General features: G+C 43.6%; 1 protein-coding gene across 1 annotated transcript in view; it reads left to right on the top strand.

Moving 5' to 3' along the window:
- XRCC2 (X-ray repair cross complementing 2) overlaps positions 1-18,047 on the top strand; it is a 32,879-nt gene extending 14,832 nt beyond the window's left edge. Inside the window, exons 2-3 of the mRNA XM_002818702.5 lie at positions 4,891-4,972; positions 16,616-18,047. Coding sequence (XP_002818748.1) covers positions 4,891-4,972; positions 16,616-17,337 — 804 coding nt within the window. The 3' untranslated portion in view covers positions 17,338-18,047. The remainder of the gene's footprint in view (positions 1-4,890; positions 4,973-16,615) is intronic.
- Positions 18,048-20,125: the final 2,078 nt, after the last annotated feature.

The following is a 20,125-nucleotide window of genomic DNA, read 5'->3' as shown; positions in this document are numbered from 1 at the left end:
TGCAGTCTGTTATCATATGTTGGTTGGGTTAAAGTATACAAAGAACATCCTCTCAGAGAAAATCACGTTGGGAAAGGGAGGAGTATTTTAAGACCTTTTCAGAGAATTATAGATACTCTTCTTGGTTACTGTACCAAACCTTGACAAGTAGTAGTTTTCCTAAAGGCTAACTACTTATACTATGGGATATAAAATCTTAAGACCTTGGCCAGGTGCAGTAGCTCACACCTGTAATTCCAGCACTTTGGGAGGCCAAGGCAGGTGGATCACTTGAACCCAGGAGTTCGAGACCAGCCTGAGCAACATAGTGAGACCCTGTCTCCTAAAAATAACAAAAAATTAGCTGGACATAGTGGCACGAGCCTGTAGTCCAGCTACTTGGGAGGCCGAGGTGGGAGGATCACTTGAGCCTGGGAGGTTGAGTCTCATCGTGCCATTGTACTCCAACCTGGGTGACGGGAGTAAGGGAGTAAGACCCTGTCTAAAAAAAAAAAAAAAAAAAAAAAAAGGTTTGTCTTACAGTTGAAGTGAAATCTTTTACCCAGGAATGATTTCACACCATGCATCTTTTGGATGGTTCACTGAGTTATGTGTTAGGCACAGTTCTCCAGAGGAGAAACACATCCAATAGGATACATGTAGATATATAAGAGGAAATTTATTATGGAAATTGGCTCACATTGTTACCAGGGCAGCAAGTCCGGTTGGGTCCACAGTCCTTAGTTCTTGTCTTCTTGGAAGAAAGAATTCGGCCAAGACAGAAGTAGATTCAAGGCAGGAGTGAAGGGTTTTTGAAGTAACGTTCACTTGGAAGGGACCAAATGGGCAACTTGAAATATTGAATGCCCCTATTTCCTTATCCTTCCTGGTCTCCTCTCATCCTTCTCCTTGGGTGGGCTGCTGGCTAATTGCCTCGTGTGCAGTGACTTGCCAGCATCTGAAAGGGGCCACGAGTGCCATTTGGTGTTTGGAGTTCTGTGCATACTTGCATAGGGCAATTTTCCCGTACTGGTCTAGTGCTCCCAGAGGAAGGTCATATACTGGTCACACTCTACCATTTTGCTCCTTACTGCACATTCCTGGACATGTTTGCTCAGTTCCTAGGATCTTATCAGGAAGTTGTTGCCCATAAGCCCAAGATGTTTCCTGTTAGGAAATTTTCCCCTCCCTGGTGCCAGCTGCAACCAGTTATCACTCCTGAAGCAGCCACCTGGACATTCCTTGGGGCCTGTCCTGCCCCACTCACACCTGCCTGTCTACCTGCTCTAACAGCGTGATTATGGAGGCCAAGAAGTCCCAGACACACCATCTGCAAGCTGGAGAAGCAGAAAGCCTGTGGTGTAATTCAGTCTGAGTCTGAAGGGCTGAGAGCCAGGAAAGCCCATGGTGGAACTCCCAGTCCAGGGCTTTAAAGGCTCGAGAATGGTGTAGGGTTGGGGGACAGGCAGCACTGGGGTAAGTCCCAGAATCAGGGGCTCCAGTATCTGAGGGCAGGAGAAGATGGGTGTCCTAGCTCAAGAAAAGAGGGATTGGAGGATGCCCGTCCGCATTGGTGAGGATGGATCCTCTTTAATCAGTCTACTGATTGAAATGCTCATGTCCTCCAGAAACACCCTCATGACACACCCAGAAATAATGCTTTACCAGCTATTTGGGCATCTCTTAACCTAATCTAGTTAACCATACAATTAACCATCACAGCCACCTTCAGCCTTAATAAGTCTCTAGAAGAACTCAGAACTCAATGAAAGCTGTTATGCTCATGGTTATGGTTAGCAACAGCAAAAGGATATAGATTAAAATCAGCCAAGGGAAGAGACACAATAGGACAAAGTTCAGGAAGTTCCAAGTACAGAGCTTCCAGCTATCCTCTCCCAGTGGAGTTATCAACAGTGCTAAATTCTCCCAGCAACAATGTGTGACAATAGAATATTGGCAAGCAGGGAATCTCAACTAGATTCTGGTGTCCAAAGGTTTTATTGGGGCTCTGCCATGTGGACATAGTCAACCGCCTGCATAGCTGACCTTAGCTTCCAGCACCTCCAGGTTGGCCTGACACTGCATGACCCAAAGCCCCCACCATAAATCACATTCCTGTGTGGCTCAAGGTTCCCTTGTAAACAGACACTATTTTTTTGGGGGGTGGGGACAGAGTCTTGCTCTGTTGCCCAGGCTGGAGTGCAGTGGCACCGTCTTGGCTCACTGCAGCCTCGACCTCCTGGACTCAAGCGATTCTTTCCTGTCAGCCTTCTGAGTAGCTGGGACTACAGGTGTATGCCACCATGCCCAGCCAATTTTTGTATTTTTTGTAGAGACAGGGTTTCACCATGTTTCCCAGGCTGGTCTTAAACTCCTGGGCTCAAGCGATCCTCTCGCCTTGGCCTCCCGAAGTACTAGGATTACAGGCGCGAGCCACTGTGCCCGGCCCAAAGACACTTTTATCAGGCAAGACATTCCAAGGGTTTAGAATTACCTCTCAGGAGCCAAGGACAAAAACCAGACCTCCCTTTGGGTAAGGTTAAATTGTTCACTACACAGTATGTTTCTCATGTCATCACAAAGAATATTTTTTAAAGTGTACTCAAGAGTCATGATTTAGTAAAAGCAGTCATTTTTTTTTACGTCATCAAAGACATTCTTACATAAAGCTGATTTTGTTCTGCCTGAGTGCAGGTAGTGCTTGGCGAGGTGTGCTAATACATTTCCACACCACTGCCTTGATTATGCTTGCTGTCAGTAGGTACCCGCTATTGCTTTTAGGACCTTAGTGTCAAACTAGGCAAATAACATCTTAATTTTTACTTTTTCTGTTTATGAAAATAGTTTTGGCCACGGGTATGCCCTCAGAACCTCTGCTCTAATTAAGCACCCTGTAACTTTACCTTGTTTTATGACATAATCTCATCTAGAGGACCGAGACTGCACATTCTTTGAGGATAGGTTGTCATCTTCATCTTTGTAGTCAACATTTTACCTAGCACAGTGCTTCATACACAACAGAAATTCAACAAACGCCTGTTAAATTAATGCATAGAACTTTTTCATCACTTGAGAAAGTCTTTCCACAACTTGATTTGGTTTAAAAAATGCAAATAAAAGATGACTTTTTCTTCCCATTTGTGATAGATTTTTTTTTCTTTTGTCACATAGAAGGGTTGTCAAATCTGTGCTGATTCCCGAGAAACTTGAGAATCAGTTTTGATTCCCTTGAGAATCAGTTTTGTCTCCCTTGTGACAGTTAAATCCTTCACCGAGGTTGCCCCCTGTGATCCTAATGACTTCTGTCATGGTGCAGACACCCCTCCTCCAGACTAGGGTGACAAACCCCAGCCCTCTCTCCACATATGGTTTTACTCTCCTCACATCTATCCCCTAGTAACCACCAAGATGATCTGTTTGAAATGCAGATAGGCTGGGCGCGGTGGCTCACGCCTGTAATCCCAGGAGATTGGGAGGCCGATGGGGGCAGATCATTTGAGGTCAGGAGTTTGAAACCAGCCTGGCCAACACAGTGAAACCTTGTCTCCACTAAAAATACAAAAATTAGCCGGGCGTGGTGGTGGGTGCCTGTAATCCCAACTACTCAGGAGGCTGAGGCAGGAGAATCACTTGAGCCCAGAAGGCAGAGGTTACAGTGAGCAGAGATCGCACCACTGAACTCCAGCCTGGGCGACAGGGCAAGACTCCGCCTCAAAAAAGAAAAAAAATGGATAATATGCCAGGTACTCTTTTCCCATATTTAATCCTCATCAGCCTTATGAGGGAGGGTGCTGTTTGTTATCCTCACTTTACAGATGAGAAGCCTAAGGACCTCAGTGACCTAGCAGGTCTGGCTCTGGGGTCCCAAATGTCTACTCTTAACTATGTGCTAAATACTTCTCACTGCTTAGTGTCACACCTGTTGGCTGTTGTCTACAAGCCAAAGATAAACTCCCAAACATGGCATCCGAGCCCTTCCATGCTCTGACTTCTGCTCTCTTTTAGGGCTTCCCTGGGTCCTGCCTGTTTGGTGCTGTTACAGTATCTAGGAGTTCAAACCTGCTTGCAGTGTCCCTATGCACAATGCTATTTATAACCTCTGCACTGTGGCTGCTCCTATTTCTGCTAGCAGGTCTGCTAGGCCTGCCTGTGCCCCATTCACCTGGCAGAGTCTTACTTAGGAGAGAGCCCAGGTGGTGGTTCCTCAAGAAGTTCTCCACCGTTCTCCTTTGTCCCCTTCCCCAGTGAAATAAAGAGCTCACAATGAATGGGGCACACAAATGAAGGCAGATAACTGTGTAACAAGTGTGGTAAGAATTAACAGTGTGAAAGTTAATTATAAGGAAGGTGAAAATTTTGCCATAGCAGTTTGTCATGTATCCTAAACTAGACTATCCATTCCTTTGAGGGTACAGACTCATTTTATACTGTCAGTATTTGGTAGATAAACAAAAAGTAAAATATCTGAAAAATAAGTAAACACAACATTTCTCCTAAACTATATTTCCTATTTCATATTTTCTTCCAAATCCACAAAATTATGAAAAATTTTTTTTTGAGATAAGGCCTCACTCTGTCACCCAGGCTGCAACCTCTGCCTCTTGGACTCAAGTGATCTTCCCACCTCAGCCTCCTGAGTAGCTGGGATTACAGCGTGTGCCACCATTCCCAGATAATTTTTGTATTTTTTGTAGAGTTGGGGGTTTCACCATGTCGCCCAGGCTGGTCTGAAACTGGACTCAAGCGATCTGCCCACCTTGGCCTCCCAAAGTGTTGGGATTACAGATGTGAGCCACAGCACCCAGTCTAAAGTTATGAAATCTTACAGACTTTCGGAAAATGGTATAAATACAGATGTCTAAGATTTTATATTTTTAAATAATAAGTTTTCCTTCTCTCTTCTTTTGTAAGCTCCTTGCCCGACTTGAAGGTAGAAGTTCCTTGAAAGAAATAGAACCAAATCTGTTTGCTGATGAAGATTCACCTGTGCATGGTAAAAATACAACCTTTATAAAAATATATAAATAAATGCAAATCTTTATAAAAGGATTTTTCACATAAGCTCACATGTATACACATACTCCTCGCAAGAGTTTATACAGGTTAAACTGAACAAGTGGAAAATGAGACACAGGTTGTGACAGAAAGCTTTTAAGCTTTCCTCATCGGTGTCAGACAAGATAAGTTTGCTTCTCTGCAGTAAATCTTCAGAATATGCCTTGACCTCTGTCTTATTCCCAACACATAATATTTACGCAAGTCCTGTTATTATAGTTTATTTTGAAATTCTTTTTCTTTAGAAGTTTGTGGCGTTGTAGGGAAGTCCTTAGGTACCCACTTGTTATCTTAGTATTTCTACAACAGGGAAAACTTACAAAGGGCGTGTGCTTAGGTTGATTTTTTTTTCTTTTAATGTAGCGGCTTCCTAGAGATAAAATTCACCCACTGAAGTGTGCAGTTAAGTGATGTTTAGTTTATTACACAGTTGTGCAACCATTACCACAGCTGACTTTAGAGCATTTTATCTCCCCATAAAGAAGCTCATTTCTAGTAATCGTCATCTCCCATGTTTCCTAGCTCTAGGCAACTACTAATCTACTTTTTTTTTTTTTTTTTTTGAGATGGAGTCTCGCTCTGTCACCCAGGCTAGAGTGCAGTGGCACGATCTCGGCTCACTGCAACCTCTGCCTCCCAGGTTCAAGGAATTCTCCTGCCTCAGCCTCCCAAGTAGCTGGGACTACAGGCGCCTGCTACCACGCCCGGCTAATTTTTTATTTTTAGTAGAGACAGGGTTTCACCATCTTGGCCAGGCTGGTCTCGAACTCCTGACCTTGTGATCCATCCGCCTCAGCCTCCCAAAGTGCTGGGATTACAGGTGTGAGCCACCACGCCCGGCCACTAATCTACTTTCTAAGTATAGATTTGCCTTTTCTGGACATTTCATATAATTGGAATCATGTAATATGTGATCTTCTGTGACTGGCCTCTTTTACTTTGAATAATTTGCATTGAATTGTATAATTCAGTGTCACCATATCATAACACGTATCAGTAGTTCATTTTTTGTTAAATATTTCATTGCATGGTTGTACATGTTGCTTATCCATTTGTTAGCTGATGGACATTTGGGTTGTTTCCATTTGCTGGCTGTTATGCATAATGCTGCTGTGGTTATCTGTGTACATGTTTTTCTGTGGATAGATGTTTTCAGTTCTATTGGGTAATACCTAGGATAGGCATTGCTAGGTCATATGGCAATTCTACATTTAACCTTTTGAGAAACTGCCAGACTTTTCCAAAGGAGCTTCACATTTTACTTGCACCATGATTGCATTGCCAGCAATTCCCATATTGGAATATGGTTCCAATTCCCATATTCTGGAAATAATTGTTATTGTCTGTCTTTTTGATAATAGCCATCCTAGTTAGTATGAAGTGTTATCTCTTTGTGGTTTTTGATTTACATTGTTCTCACGGCCAATAATGTTGGGTTATCTTTGCACAGGCTTATTGGCAAATTGCATATCTTTGAAGAAACATCAGATCCTTTGCTAATTTAAAAAATCAAGTTATAGCGGAGCGTGGTGGCTCACGCCTGTAATCCCAGCACTTTGGGAGGCTTAGGCAGGCAGATCACGAGGTCAGGAGTTCGAGAGCAGCCTGGCCAATATGGTGAAACCCCATCTCTACTAAAAATGAAGTATCCAACTGTTATTGTTGAATTGTCTGTTTCTCTCCTGAGTTTTATCATTTTTTGCTTTTGTATTTTGGGGCTTCATGTATTGTTAAGCACATATAACTTTTTATTTTGTCTTATTGCTGGTTAACCCATTTATCATTATAAAATGTTCTTCTTTGTCACCTCACATCCATTAGGAAGGCTACTATCAAAAAAACAGGAAATATCAAGTGTTAGCAAGGATGTGGAGAAATTGTAACCCTTTTGCACTGTTGGTAAGATTGTAAAATGGTGCGACCATTATGGAAAACAGTATGGAGGTTCCTCAAACAATTAAAGATAGAGCTACCATATGAGCCCATAATCTCACTTCTGGGTATTCATCCAAAAGAATTGAAAGCAGGATCTTGGAGAAATATTTGCACACTCTTGTTTATAACAGCACTATTCACAATAGCTAAGAGGTAAGACCAACCTAAATGTCCATCAGTGTACTTATAACGAATTCCTGGGGGGAAAAGTATCCATCAATGGTTGAGTGGTATATACAAAATGTGATATATACATGCAGTTGATATTATTCAGCCTTACAAACGAAGGGAATTCTGTCACGTGCTACAACATGGATGAACCTTGAGGACATTGTGCTAAATGAAATAGGCCAGACACAAAAAGACAAACTGCTTGATTCCACTTACATGCAGTTTCTAAGGTAGTTAAATTCACAGAAAAGAAAGTAAAATGGTAGTTACCAGGAGCTGGGGAGGCGGGGGAAGGAAGTCATTGTTTAATGGGTGCAAAATGTGAGTTTTGCAAGATGGAAAAGTTGTGGAGTTCTGCTTCATTGCTTCGTAGCAATGTCAGTGTACTTCACACTGCTGAGCTGTACACTTAAAAATGGTTAAAGTAGGGGCCGGGCACAGTGGCTCACGCCTGTAATCCCAGCACTTTGGGAGGCCAAGGTAGGTGGATCACCTGAGGTCTGGAGTTGGAGACCAGCCTGTCTGACATGGTGAAACCCCGTCTCCACTAAAAATAGAAAAAATTAGCCAGGTGTGTTGGCGGGTGCCTGTAGTCCCAGCTACTCGGGAGGCTGAGGCAGGAGAATGGCATGAACCCGGGAGGGATTCAGTGAGCTTGCAGTGAGCCAAGATCGTGCCACTGCACTCTAGCCTGGGCGAGAGTGAGACTCCACCTCAGAAAAAAAAAAAAAGAAAAAGAAAAATTACCCAGGTGTGGTGGCTCATGCCTGTAATCCCAGCTACTCGAGAGGTGAAGACAGGAGAATCGCTTGGGCCTGGGAGGATTGCGCCACTTCACTCCAGCCTGGGTGACAGAGCAAGACTCCGTCTCAAAAAGAAAAAAAACAAAGACAAAAAGTTTATGATTGCATTTTGCTGTCTGTTTTTTATATATGTCTTATATCTTTTCTGTTTCTTTCTCCTTTACTGTTTTCTTTTGTGTTAAATAGTTATTTTCTAGTGTACCATTTTAATTCCCTTATCATTATTTTCACTATATTTTTCTGAATTATTTTTCTAGTGATTGCCCTGGGATTACAAGTAACATCGTAATTTCTAACAATCTAGTTTGGATTAATACAAATTTAATTTCCATATTTTGTAAAAAGCTTTGTTTACTGTATAGGTATTCCTTACATCTTTATACATTGTATGGTCATCAGCACATTTAATATTATTTCAGACTGAATTAAAGTAATTAAAATGATCACTTAATACTTTCTGGCCAGGTGCGGTGGCTCACACCTGTAATCCAGCACTTTGGGAGGCTGAGGTCTGTGGATCACCTGAGGTCAGAAGTTCAAGGCCAGCCTGGCCAACATGGTGAAACCTCCTCTCTACAAAAATTAGCCAGGCATGATGGCGGGTGCCTGTAATCCCAGCTACTTGGGAGGCTGAGACAGGAGAATTGCTTGAACCTGGGAGGCAGAGGTTGCAGTGAGCCAAGATCGCACCACTGCACTCCAGCCTGGGCAATAGAGCAAGACTCTGTCGCAAAAACAACTTCCTTCTTAAATCAGATAGATGAAAAAACAGTTACAAATATAAAAACACGTTTATACTATCTTTTTTTTTTTTTTTTTAGATGGAGTCTCACTCTGTCGCCTAGGATGGAGTGAAGAGGTGTGATCTCGGCTCACTGCAACCTCTACCTCCTGGGTTCAAGCAATTCTCCTGCCTCAGCCTCCCCAGTACCTGGGACTACAGGTGTGTGCCACCACACCTGGTTAATTTTTTATTTTTAGTAGAGACGGGGTTTCACCATGTTGGCCAGGCTGCTCTCAAACTCCTGACCTCAGGTGATTCGCCCACCTTGGCCTCCCAAAGTATTGGGATTACAGAGGTGAGCCACCGTACCCAGCCTGTACTGTCTTTTATATGTACCTAGATAGTTACATTTCCCTTTGTTCTTTATTTTCTCATTTGGATTTCAGGTACTGTTTGTGTCCTTTCATTCAGCCTGAAGGACTCCCTTTAGTATTTTTTGTACAGCAGATTTGCTAACCAAAATTCTCCATAATAAAACACAAATTTTGATCAAATATGTAAGACAAAAATCAGAATGGTCTTTGTACTCTCTCTATAGTGAAGGATATTATTAAGGTGAGCCTTATGAAACTGACAATATGTTAAAATGGGTTTGTGGAACAACTTCTACATTAGAATATTATATTATAGAAACATTGAAAAACACCATGTTTAGTTACTAACAAAAAAGTTTACTGAAAACTACTGAAGATCCTATAGCTGTAAAACTAGTTAGATGAGTACTCCATTGGAACAATAGCAGATAGAAGACTGGGATTATAAACATTATTTATCAACAATAGAAGTTTATCAGAGCTTGTTACAGAAAAGCTTAAGCTGAAGTAGTAAGAGATTTAGGGGTTGTAGAGTCTCGATACCATTGTAAACTTTTTTTTTGAGACAGAGTCTTGCTCTGTCTCATCTGTATTTTTAGTAGAGATGGGGTTTCACCATGTTGGCCAGGCTGGTCTCGAACACCCAACCTCAGGTGATCCGCCCACCTTGGCCTCCCAAAATGCTGGGATTACAGGTGTGAGCCACTGCACCCATCCGAACTTTTTTAAAAGTTTATTTTAATTTAATTTTAAATTCTAGGATACATGTGTAGAACATGAAGGTTTGTTACATAGATAAACGCGTGCCATGGTGGTTGGCAACACCTATCAACCCGTGACCTAGGTTACTTGTACTAGCTATTTGTTCTGATGTGCTCCCTCCCTTCTTGCTTTCGGCAGGCCCCGGTGTGTGTTGTTTCCCTCCCTATGTCCATGTGTTCTCATCCAAACATTTATTTTTATTTTTGTTTTGTTTTGTTTTGAGACAGAGTCTCACTCTGTCACCCAGGCTGGAGTGCAGCTCGATCTCAGCTCACTGCAACCTCAGCCTCCCAAATAGCTGGAATTACAAGCGGGTGCTACCATGCCCAGCTAATTTTTTGTATTTTTACTAGAGACAGGGTTTCAACATGTTGGCCAGGCTGGTCTTGCACTCCTGACCTCAAGTGATCCACCTGTGTCAGCCTCCCAGAGTGCTGAGATTACAGGCATGAGCCATTGTGCCCAGTGCCAAACTTTTCAAGACAGGGTCTCACTCTTGTTGCCCAGGCTGGAGTGCAGTGGCGCAGTGACGGCTTGCTGCAGCCTCAACCAACCCCCGGGCTCAGGTGATCCTTGCACCTCTGCCTCCTGAATAGCTGGGATCACAGATGTGTGCCACCACACCCAACTAATTTTTGTGTATTTTGTAGAGATGGAGTTTTGCCATGTTGCCCAGGATGGTCTTGAACTCCTGGCTCAAGACATCTGCCCACCTCAGCCTCCCAAAGGGCTGGGATTATGGGCGTGAACCACCACGCCCAACCTGTAAACATATTTTTAATGCTTTTTTGGATAGGAGTTATTCAGTACCATGTACCAATTCATTACTTCTTTACTTCTGTAATGATTATAATCGGCAAATTCAACATATTTGTTATATAGTTGGTAGGCTGGTACCAAGATGATAGATTTTTTGGCTTTTCCTTTCTTTTCCTTATTTTGAAGGATCTTTAGATTCATAACTCTTTCTGACAATCTGTTACCCAAACTCCTTACAGCGTTCTATTTGTAAGAGTAACTGTCGAGGCCAAATCATCCAGATTTTCTGATTTAGTTTAATATCTTCAAGTGCCAAACCTTAGGGATTTTTTTACTGTGAGTTGTCACGTTCCATAATTTGGCTGGACAAGGATGCTGCAGCAGCCACAGAAACATGAGATGGTGACTTCAAGTACATTGAAAAGGATGATGTCCCTTTTGTAGGACATAATATTTGATTACAGGTTTTGATCTTGAGGATCAAACAGTAAATGTTTATAAAATCAGTAAAACTGATTTCAGTTCATCATTAAACATATTTGTGAAGAATTTAGTTCAAGGACCTTAATGATAATTCATGTGTCTCTTGCAAGTTTGCAGTGTCTTCCCGGTTGTTATAAAAGCCTTTTTTATACCTGCTTTGCTATTAATGTGTAAAAGAAAAAGAGTATCTCTTAGGCAGGGATTTAACCTTCAGCTTCTTTGCCTCAGTTTCACTCGTCGGGAATCCACTCTGTCCTTGCTGTTACTCTAGAAGCAGTGAACGCCTAGGCTAGTGTCATTGTCTCCTGTCTTCTGAGTATCTCAGTTTTAAAAGTTCGGTTCACAACATGAGATGTTAAATGTGCTTTTGCAGACTACACAATTAATGCTCCAAGGTCACTATTTTGGACAAACTCAGTGATCTTTTCCCTGCCGTTTTTCATTGTCATGACTTTTCTGCTGCATTTATTATTTAGTACTGTTTCATTTTCTTGAAACATTCTCTTTTGCCCTGTAATGTTTTTCTTCCTGGTTTTCCTATTAAATTTCTGTTTTAGCTATCTTCTAATGCCTCTTCCAACTGTGGATATATCTCAAAAATTTAGTTTTGGCCTTAATTTTAGGTCCATAATACCCACCCATCAAAGAGATTTTTGTTTTTTCTCTATTATTTCTATGTGGATTACTCCCAGACTGCTATAACCAGCCCCTTATTACCATCTCGAATCTTTTTTTTTTTTTTTTTGAGATGGAGTTTCACTCTTGTTGCCCAGGCTGGTGTGCAATGGTGCAATCTCAGCTCACTGCAACCTCTGCCTCCCAGGTTCATGCAATTCTCCTGCCTCAGCCTCCCAAGTAGCTGGGATTACAGGCACGTGCCACCATGCCCAGCTAATTTTTATATTTTTAGTAGAAGCAGGGTTTCTTCATGTTGGCCAGGCTGGTCTTGAACTCCTGACCTCAGGTGATCCACCTGCCTCAGCCTCCCAAAGTACTGGGATTATAGGTGTGAGCCACCGCACCCGGCTTACCATCTTGAATCTTAAATTTTAGTGGCTGTAGGACATTTTCATTTTGTGACACCTAGAGATACATTTTTAAAAACCCATACCATTTTGAAAGCTAAATTTTTGCTGGAATACTCAATGTGAATTATGTGAACTAAAAATTTCTACTTTGGGCTGGGTGTGGTGGTGCATGCCTATAATTCTAGCACTTTGGGAGGCTGAGGTGGGTGGATCACTTGAACCCAGGAGTTTGAGACCAGCCTGGGCAACTCAGCAAGACTCCGTCTCTACAAAAAAAATACAAAAATTAGCCAGGCGTGGTGGCACACACCTGTGGTCTCAGCTACTCAGGAGGCTGAGGTGGGAGGATGGCTTGAGCCTGGGAGGCGGAGGTTGCAGTGAGCTGAGGTCACGCCGCTGCACTCTTGCCTGGATGACAGAATAAGACCTGTCTCAGAAAAAGTCTACTTTATGTCTATATTTGATTTGTGCAGGTACTTCCAAGCCTATCTTTGAGAAGAACTTTTAAATCACCACATTAGGTTTACGTGCTGTATTAGTCCATTTTCACGCTGCTGATGAAGACATACCCAAGACTGGGCAATTTACAAAAGAGGTTTAACTGGACTTACAGTTCCATGTGGCTGGGGAAGCCACACAATCATGGCAGAAGGCAAGGAGGAACAAGTCCCATCCAAATGGATGGCAGCAAGCAAAGAGAGCTTGTACAGGAAAATTCTCCCTTATAATGAGCATCAGATCCCATGAGACTTACTCACTATCACGAGAACAGCACAGGAAAGACCTGCCCCCATGATTCAGTTACCCCCACTGGGTCCCTCCCACAATACGTGCGAATTCAAATGAGATTTGGGTGGGGACACAGCCTAACCATATCACCTGCAGGACTGAGGCCCTCACCACGCTAAGTGTGAGCACCCTGTGGTCTCTGGGCAGCAGGCCCCACACCTGGCAGTTTGCTCCTCTTGCTTTGCCTCCTGTGTTGGTCCCTGTGTCAACCCTGGTCTAGGACTTTCTTACCTGCTGAACTCTGCCACCAAAGCCACTCACCCCACCTGTCATTCCCTACCAGACCTGCTTCTGTTTAAAATGCCAGTTTCACAATTGGCTTTTAGGCCCTTAACCCTCACAAACCAAGACTTATATTTTTATTCTTTAGATGTCTCTCAAGAGGATCTTGAGAAGAAGGTAACTGATGAAGCACATTCAGAAGATCCTGGGTTTTGTGCTGGGGACAGAATACTCAAGTCCCAACCTTAGAGAAGCTAGCAAGAAATGTAATCAAGTAAATAGTGATTACATAGTGTGATCTGTGTGATGATGGGAGATGATAGAGTTTGCTTTCTCTACCTCAGTGTTATTAGGAGCAAATAGGACATGTCTGAAGCAGCCTCTTTAAGGCATGCAGTACTCTAGAAAGGTGAGTAGCTGTGGGTCAGCCTCTCTGGCTGCCTCTCTGGGAGTGGGAGAGGGAGGATTTGCTGTGGTCTGCTTCTTGGTTTCCCCATCTGCGCTTCTGCATGGTCCCTCGTTCTCTATCACATAGGGCAGTAAAAGACGCTTGGCAGGAGTGGCGGCTTCAGCATAGCTCCTCAGTAACATAGTAAGAGAGGGCACACTGAACATCTGGGTGGAATACAGGTTTAGTTGCTATGTTAATGTTTAATTAGATGGACAATTGTTAGTATGAAAATAGTTTTACTCCTTGAACCTGGAATCTTTTTTTTTTCTTTTCTTTTCGTTTTAGAGACAGGGTCTCCCTCTGTTGTCTGGGCTAGAGTGCAGTGTCATGATCACGGCTCACCGTAGCCTCAACCTCACAGGCTCCCACTTCACCCTGAGTAGCTGAGACTGGGACTATAGGCACATGCCACCATGCCCAGCTATTTCTTTTTTTTAAATTTTTTGTAGAGGCAGGGTCTCCCTATGTTGCCCAGGCTCGTCATGAACTCCTGAGCTCAAGTGATCCTCCCTGTTCAGCTTCCAAAGTGCTGGATTACAGATGTGAGCCACTATGCCCAGCCATGTGTAGAATTCTTAAATACAAAAGAGAAGTCTATGAGAACTGATAACATACTATGCTATAAGAAAGCCAAAGCCAGGCGTGGTGGCTCATGCCTGTAATCCCAGCACTTTGGGAGGCTGAGGCAGGCAGACCACTTGAGCCCAGGAGTTCAAGACCAGCCTGGGCAACATGGTGAAACCCAGTCTCTACAAGAAATACAAAAATTAGCCAGGCATGATGACACATGCCTGTAGTCCCAACTACTTGAGAGGCTGAGGTGGAATCATTTTTTAAAGTTCTTCTTAAGGTAAATTTAGAATTGCAAGTTATATGTAAGATTATGGTGGAAATTTGGTGCAGTCTTGTCTCACTGAGCCTCTACCTCCTGGGTTCAACTGATTCTCCAACCTCAGCCTCCCAATTAGCTGGGACTACTGATGCACACGACCATGGGTGGCTTTTTTTTTTTTTTTTTTTAATTGTAGAGTCGGGGTCTCACTATATTGACCAGGCTGATATCGAACTCTTAGGCCCAAGTGATCCTCCTGCCTTGACCTCCCAAAGTGCTGGGAGTTACAGGCATGAGCTACTATACCCAGCCTAGATTTCTTATACATTATTTGTGAATACGCCAATATACAACAGTTTGTTGATAATAATAAGAAAGGCCAGGTGCGGTGGTTCACACCTGTAATCCCAGAACTTTGGGAGGCCGAGGTGGGTGGATCACCTGAGGTCAGGAGTTTGGGACCAGCCTGGCCAACATGGCAAAACCCCATCTCTACCAAAAATACAAAAATTAGCTGGGCGTGGTAGCGCACGCCTGTAATCCCAGCTACTCGGGAGGCTGAGGCAGGAGAATTGCTTGAACCCAGGAGGCGAAAGTTGCAGTAAGCCAAGATTGCACCACTGCACTCCAGCCTAGGCAACAGAACAAGACTCCATCTAAAAAAAAATTAAAATTAAATAATAAGAAATAAAGTAATTGAATTCTTTGTTTTTGTTTTTTGAGACGGAGTTTCACTCTTGTCGCCCAGGCTGGAGTGCAATGGCATGATCTCAACTCAGTGCAACCTCTGTCTCCCAGGTTCAAGTGATTCTCCTGCCTCAGCCTCTCAAGTAGCTGGGATTACAGGTGCCCGCCACCACTCCCAGCTAATTTTTTGTATTTTTAGTAGGGTTTCACTATGTTGGCCAGGCTGGTCTTGAATTCCTGACCTCAGGTGATCCTCCCGCCTCTGCCTCCCAAAGTGCTGGGATTACAGGCATGAGCCACTGTGCCCAGCCCTTGAATCCTTATTTAGACCATCATTTGGTTGGGGCTAATAATCGGCATTTTAACATAGTGTTTCCAATCAGGTAGTTCAGCCGTAAATTAATAATGACAAGCAAGAGTTGAATGCCACTGTGAGTGCATTTTGAAAAGCTCTGGAAGCAAGGCAACTTCCCCAGTGTCGTTTGATTTAACTTCTGCTGTCCTCAGTGAGTTATTCGAGCCTATATAGAAGGAGAGTTGGAGTCTTTAATGTTCAGAGTAGTTGACTTTGATTTTTAATGCCAGGAAAATAATTTCTAATGCAGCTGGACATGGTTTCCAGAGATAATTCAAATAGCAAAGAATAACTGAAGGCAATTTGGGAACATGTAAGGTTGTTTTCAGTTGAAGGATGCTGTTGGCATTTAGGGCCTGAGAGCCATGGGTTCTTGCCTCAATAATGTGTGAAACCACAAAATCCAGAATTGTTCCCGCCATAACTGCAATAACATTGAGAAACCTAATTAGGGAGTGCCTTCACCTGCATGTCATAGAAGTCCAATTTAGTGGCTTGCCCAGGTGGAGGCTTGTTTTCCTCACATCCTGAGTGGCACAGAGGCAGGCTGTGCGTGGCTGGTGGGGGCTCCATATGCCCAGAGTCCTGGGCACCTTCTGTCTTCCACGCCACCATCCTGAGGGTGGGCTTTCATCCTCGCTGCTTCCAGATGGCTGCTCCACCCCTACAGGAGGGCGCGGCAGGGCAGAAGGGGTCCCTGGATAGGAAAGAATCATCAACAGAGAGCAGCCTGCATCTCACTGGTGACAGCTGTGTTACCTGGTAACCTTTCTTTTCAAAGGAGACTACGAAAAATAGTTTTAAAGTGGACACATTTCCCTCCCCGTCAAATTAGGTTTTATACTTTAGGAAGAGGGGAAGAATGGATATAGTGTAATCAACTACCAGAAAGGGTGTATACTGTAGTCATCAGATTTTGGAAAGGCCCTAGATCTGTGGCTGTTTATTTTTGAATCTCACAAATTGAAGTGGCAGTGCATGTGAGCCTGGCCCGAGGAGAGTCCCCTAGTCTCTTCCAACCTTCCCACCAGGCTCTAATTTCCTTGTTTATTGTATTTGCTTGTACAGCTCCATTTTGGCAAAAGTGAATTTAGATTTTCTTTCACATTCCAGTAAATGTCTTTTTAAACTTTTTTGCAGACTTTGCATTTTGTAGCCTACCCTTGAGCTACTGCATTTTGACTGAGATTTTTAAATTTTACACAGGTGATATTCTTGAATTTCATGGCCCAGAAGGAACAGGAAAAACAGAAATGCTTTATCACCTAACAGCGCGATGTATACTTCCCAAATCAGAAGGTGGCCTGGAAGTAGAAGTCTTATTTATTGATACAGATTACCACTTTGATATGCTCCGGCTAGTTACAATACTTGAGCACAGACTATCCCAAAGCTCTGAAGAAATAATCAAATACTGTCTGGGAAGATTTTTTTTGGTGTACTGCAGTAGTAGCACCCACTTACTTCTTACACTTTACTCACTAGAAAGTATGTTTTGTAGTCATCCGTCTCTCTGCCTTTTGATTTTGGATAGCCTGTCAGCTTTTTACTGGATAGACCGTGTCAATGGAGGAGAAAGTGTGAACTTACAGGAGTCTACTCTGAGAAAATGTTCTCAGTGCTTAGAGAAGCTTGTAAATGACTATCACCTGGTTCTTTTTGCAACGACACAAACTATAATGCAGAAAGCCTCGAACTCGTCGGAAGAATCTTCTCATGCCTCTCGACGACTGTGTGATGTGGACATAGACTACAGACCCTATCTCTGTAAGGCATGGCAGCAACTGGTGAAGCACAGGATGTTTTTCTCCAAACAAGATGATTCTCAAAGTGGCAACCAATTTTCATTAGTTTCACGTTGTTTAAAAAGTAACAGTTTAAAAAAACATTTTTTTATTATTGGAGAAAGTGGGGTTGAATTTTGTTGATATATATCATAAAATAGTCTTTTGCTGGGTACTATGCAAGCCTTAAAATTTTTCTTTCTTAAGACAGAGTCTTGCTCTGTCTCCCAGGCTGGAGTGCAGTGGCACAATCATGGCTCACTGCAGCCTTGAACTCCTGGCCTCAAGGGATCCTCCTATGTGTGCCTCCTAGAGTGCAGGGATTACAGGCGTGAGCCACTGCTCGTGGCCAAAAGTTTTTTTTTTTTCTTTTTGAAACAGAGTCTTACTCTATCTCTCAGGCTGCTGGAGTGCAGTGGCATGATCTCGGCTCACTGCAGCCTCTGCCTCCTGGGTTCAAGTGATTCTCCTGCCTCAGCCCCCCAGGTAGGTGGGATTACAGGCACCCACCACCACGCCTGGCTAATTTTTGTATTTTTAGTAGAGACGGGGTTTCACCATGTTAGCCAGGCTGGTCTCGAACTCCTGACCTCAAGTGATCCACACGCCTCGGCCTCCCAAAGTGCTGGGATTACAGGCCTGTGCCCGGCCCTAAAGTTTTAAACTCTAGGGGAATTAACAGTATTTCTTTACAGAATGGATTTGTTAAACTAGCACAGTAAAAGTAAAGACTATTCTGTTTCTAGGCTGTTGAATCAAAGTGATTTTAGCAATTAAACTTTGTATTCAGCTTGCTTTAAAAGGAAATAAATAATATATACATATATCTGCCTAAATAAAATGGACGTGTATAACTTTGTGTCACATTTTTGGAATTCAGTTAAGTCTTTTTTTGTTTAATAAAGTTTAAGTGCATTTCTTTCTTTTTTTCTTTTTCCTTTTTTTTTTTTTTTTTTTGAGATGGAGTCTCGTTCAGTCACCCAGGCTGGAGTGCAGTAGCGTGATCTTGGCCCACTGTAACCTCTGCCTCCCAGGTTCAAGCAATTCTCGTGCCTCAGCCTCCCAAGTAGCTGGGATTAGAGGCATGCGTCACCATATCCAGATAATTTTTGTTTTGTTTTGTTTTTGAGAGGGAGTCTCATTCTGTCGCCCAGGCTGGAGTGCAGTGGCGCAATCTCGGCTCACTGCAAGCTCCGCCTCCTGGGTTCACGCCTTTCTCCTGCCTCGGTCTCCTGCGTAGCTGGGACCACAGGTGCCCGCCACCACGCCCAGCTAATTTTTTGTATTTTTAGTAGAGACAGGGTTTCGCCGTGTTAGCCAGGATGGTCTCGATCTGACCTCGTGATCTACCTCGGCCTCCCAAAGTGCTGGGATTACAGGCGTGAGCTGTAAAAGCCTGGCGTCTTTTCTTTCCTTTTCTCTCTGACATTTTTTTTTTTGAGACAGGATCTCACTCTGTTTCCCAGGCTAGAGTGCAGTGGTGCAATCACAGCTCACTGCAGCCTCGACCTCCTGGGCTCCGGTGACCCTCCTATCTTGGCCTCTTGAGTAGCTGGGACTATAGGCATAGGCCACCACACCCAGCTAATTTTTGTATTTTTTTGTAGAGATGGGTTTCACCACGTTGGCCAGGCTGGTCTCAAACTCCTGGGCTCAATCCATCTACCTTGGCCTCCCAATGTGCTAGAATTACAGGTGTGAGCTACCATGCCCAGCCAATTACTAGTATTTTCTTACCTATTTAGAATAGTCAGGCATACCTCAAAATAGATTGAATCATTTCCAGCTGAAAGCTGGACAAGCACTTTTTTTGTTGTTTTTGAGATGGACTGTCTCCCTCTGCTGCCCAGGCTGGAGTGCAGTGGCACAATCTTGGCTCACTACAACCTCCACCTCCCAGGTTCAAGTGATTCTCCTGGCTCAGCCTCCCAAGTAGCTGAGATTACAGGCATGCGCCACCACACCCAGCTATTTTTTGTATTTTTAGTAGAGATGGGGTTTCGCCATGTTGGTCAGGCTGGTCTTGAACTCCTGACCTCAAGTGATCTGCCTGCCTCAGCCTCCCAAACTGCTAGGATTACAGGCGTGAGCCACCGCACTCAGCCTGGACAGGAACTTTGGTGCAGGGATGGCCCAAACAGGAGCATGCACCTCAAGGGGTATATATACGAGGTGATGTGGAGGAAGAAAATTTTAGAAATTCTATGAATTTTAATTCAAGAAAAGATCAATTTATATTGGTTTGATATCTAGATTGACTTCAGCAGTCTCCTTCAATCTGTATGTCAGAATGTCATAGGTCACATATGTATCTGAGTTACTCCATGGGAAAAATGGAAGGGATTTAGAGTAGTGTTCTCATAGGTTTGTTCATTTGTATGTTACCTATCAGTTAAAACTATTTCACTGTAAATGCACTTATCTAATGAACGTTCTTTTCAAGGGTTTAAGAGGAACACTGAAAAGAAACTGAGCTGGAAATCACGTTCTTCATAACGCAGCCTGGCAGATGTAGCAGGTGCCATCTGTGCCCACCCACCAGTCCTGGGCCTGCTACTCTGGCCCACCACAGTTTCCAAACATCCAGGGCTTCTGAGGGTGTCTTCTTGACGCCACAGCCTGCCGGGCTGCATGTGGGGCAAGCTGGGCCGTCCTTAACCAACGAGGGGCATTTGGTGCATAAACACCTGGATTTCCTCAGCTCTCAGTGAGAGGACACTGAGCTGTTTCTCAGAGTGGCCCCAGCAGGAGGCATTCCCAGTTGCTTACAGCGATAACCTCTTCATGGACACATCACTTACTGCCTCCCTCCCTTCCATTCCTCACTTCCCCACTTTCTCAGGGGCCTCCTGGGATGTCTCCCTTGTGAACAGGCCTGTTTTAGGAACGTGTCACCAGACAGTAAAAAGTCATCAGACTAACAGCCCTTCAA

The sequence above is a fragment of the Pongo abelii genome, chromosome 6, assembly GCF_028885655.2.
Source record: "Pongo abelii isolate AG06213 chromosome 6, NHGRI_mPonAbe1-v2.0_pri, whole genome shotgun sequence".
NCBI classification, from domain to species: Eukaryota; Metazoa; Chordata; class Mammalia; order Primates; family Hominidae; genus Pongo; species Pongo abelii.
Note: the sequence above shows the minus strand (reverse complement) of the source record. Positions and strands in the feature narration are given on the sequence as shown.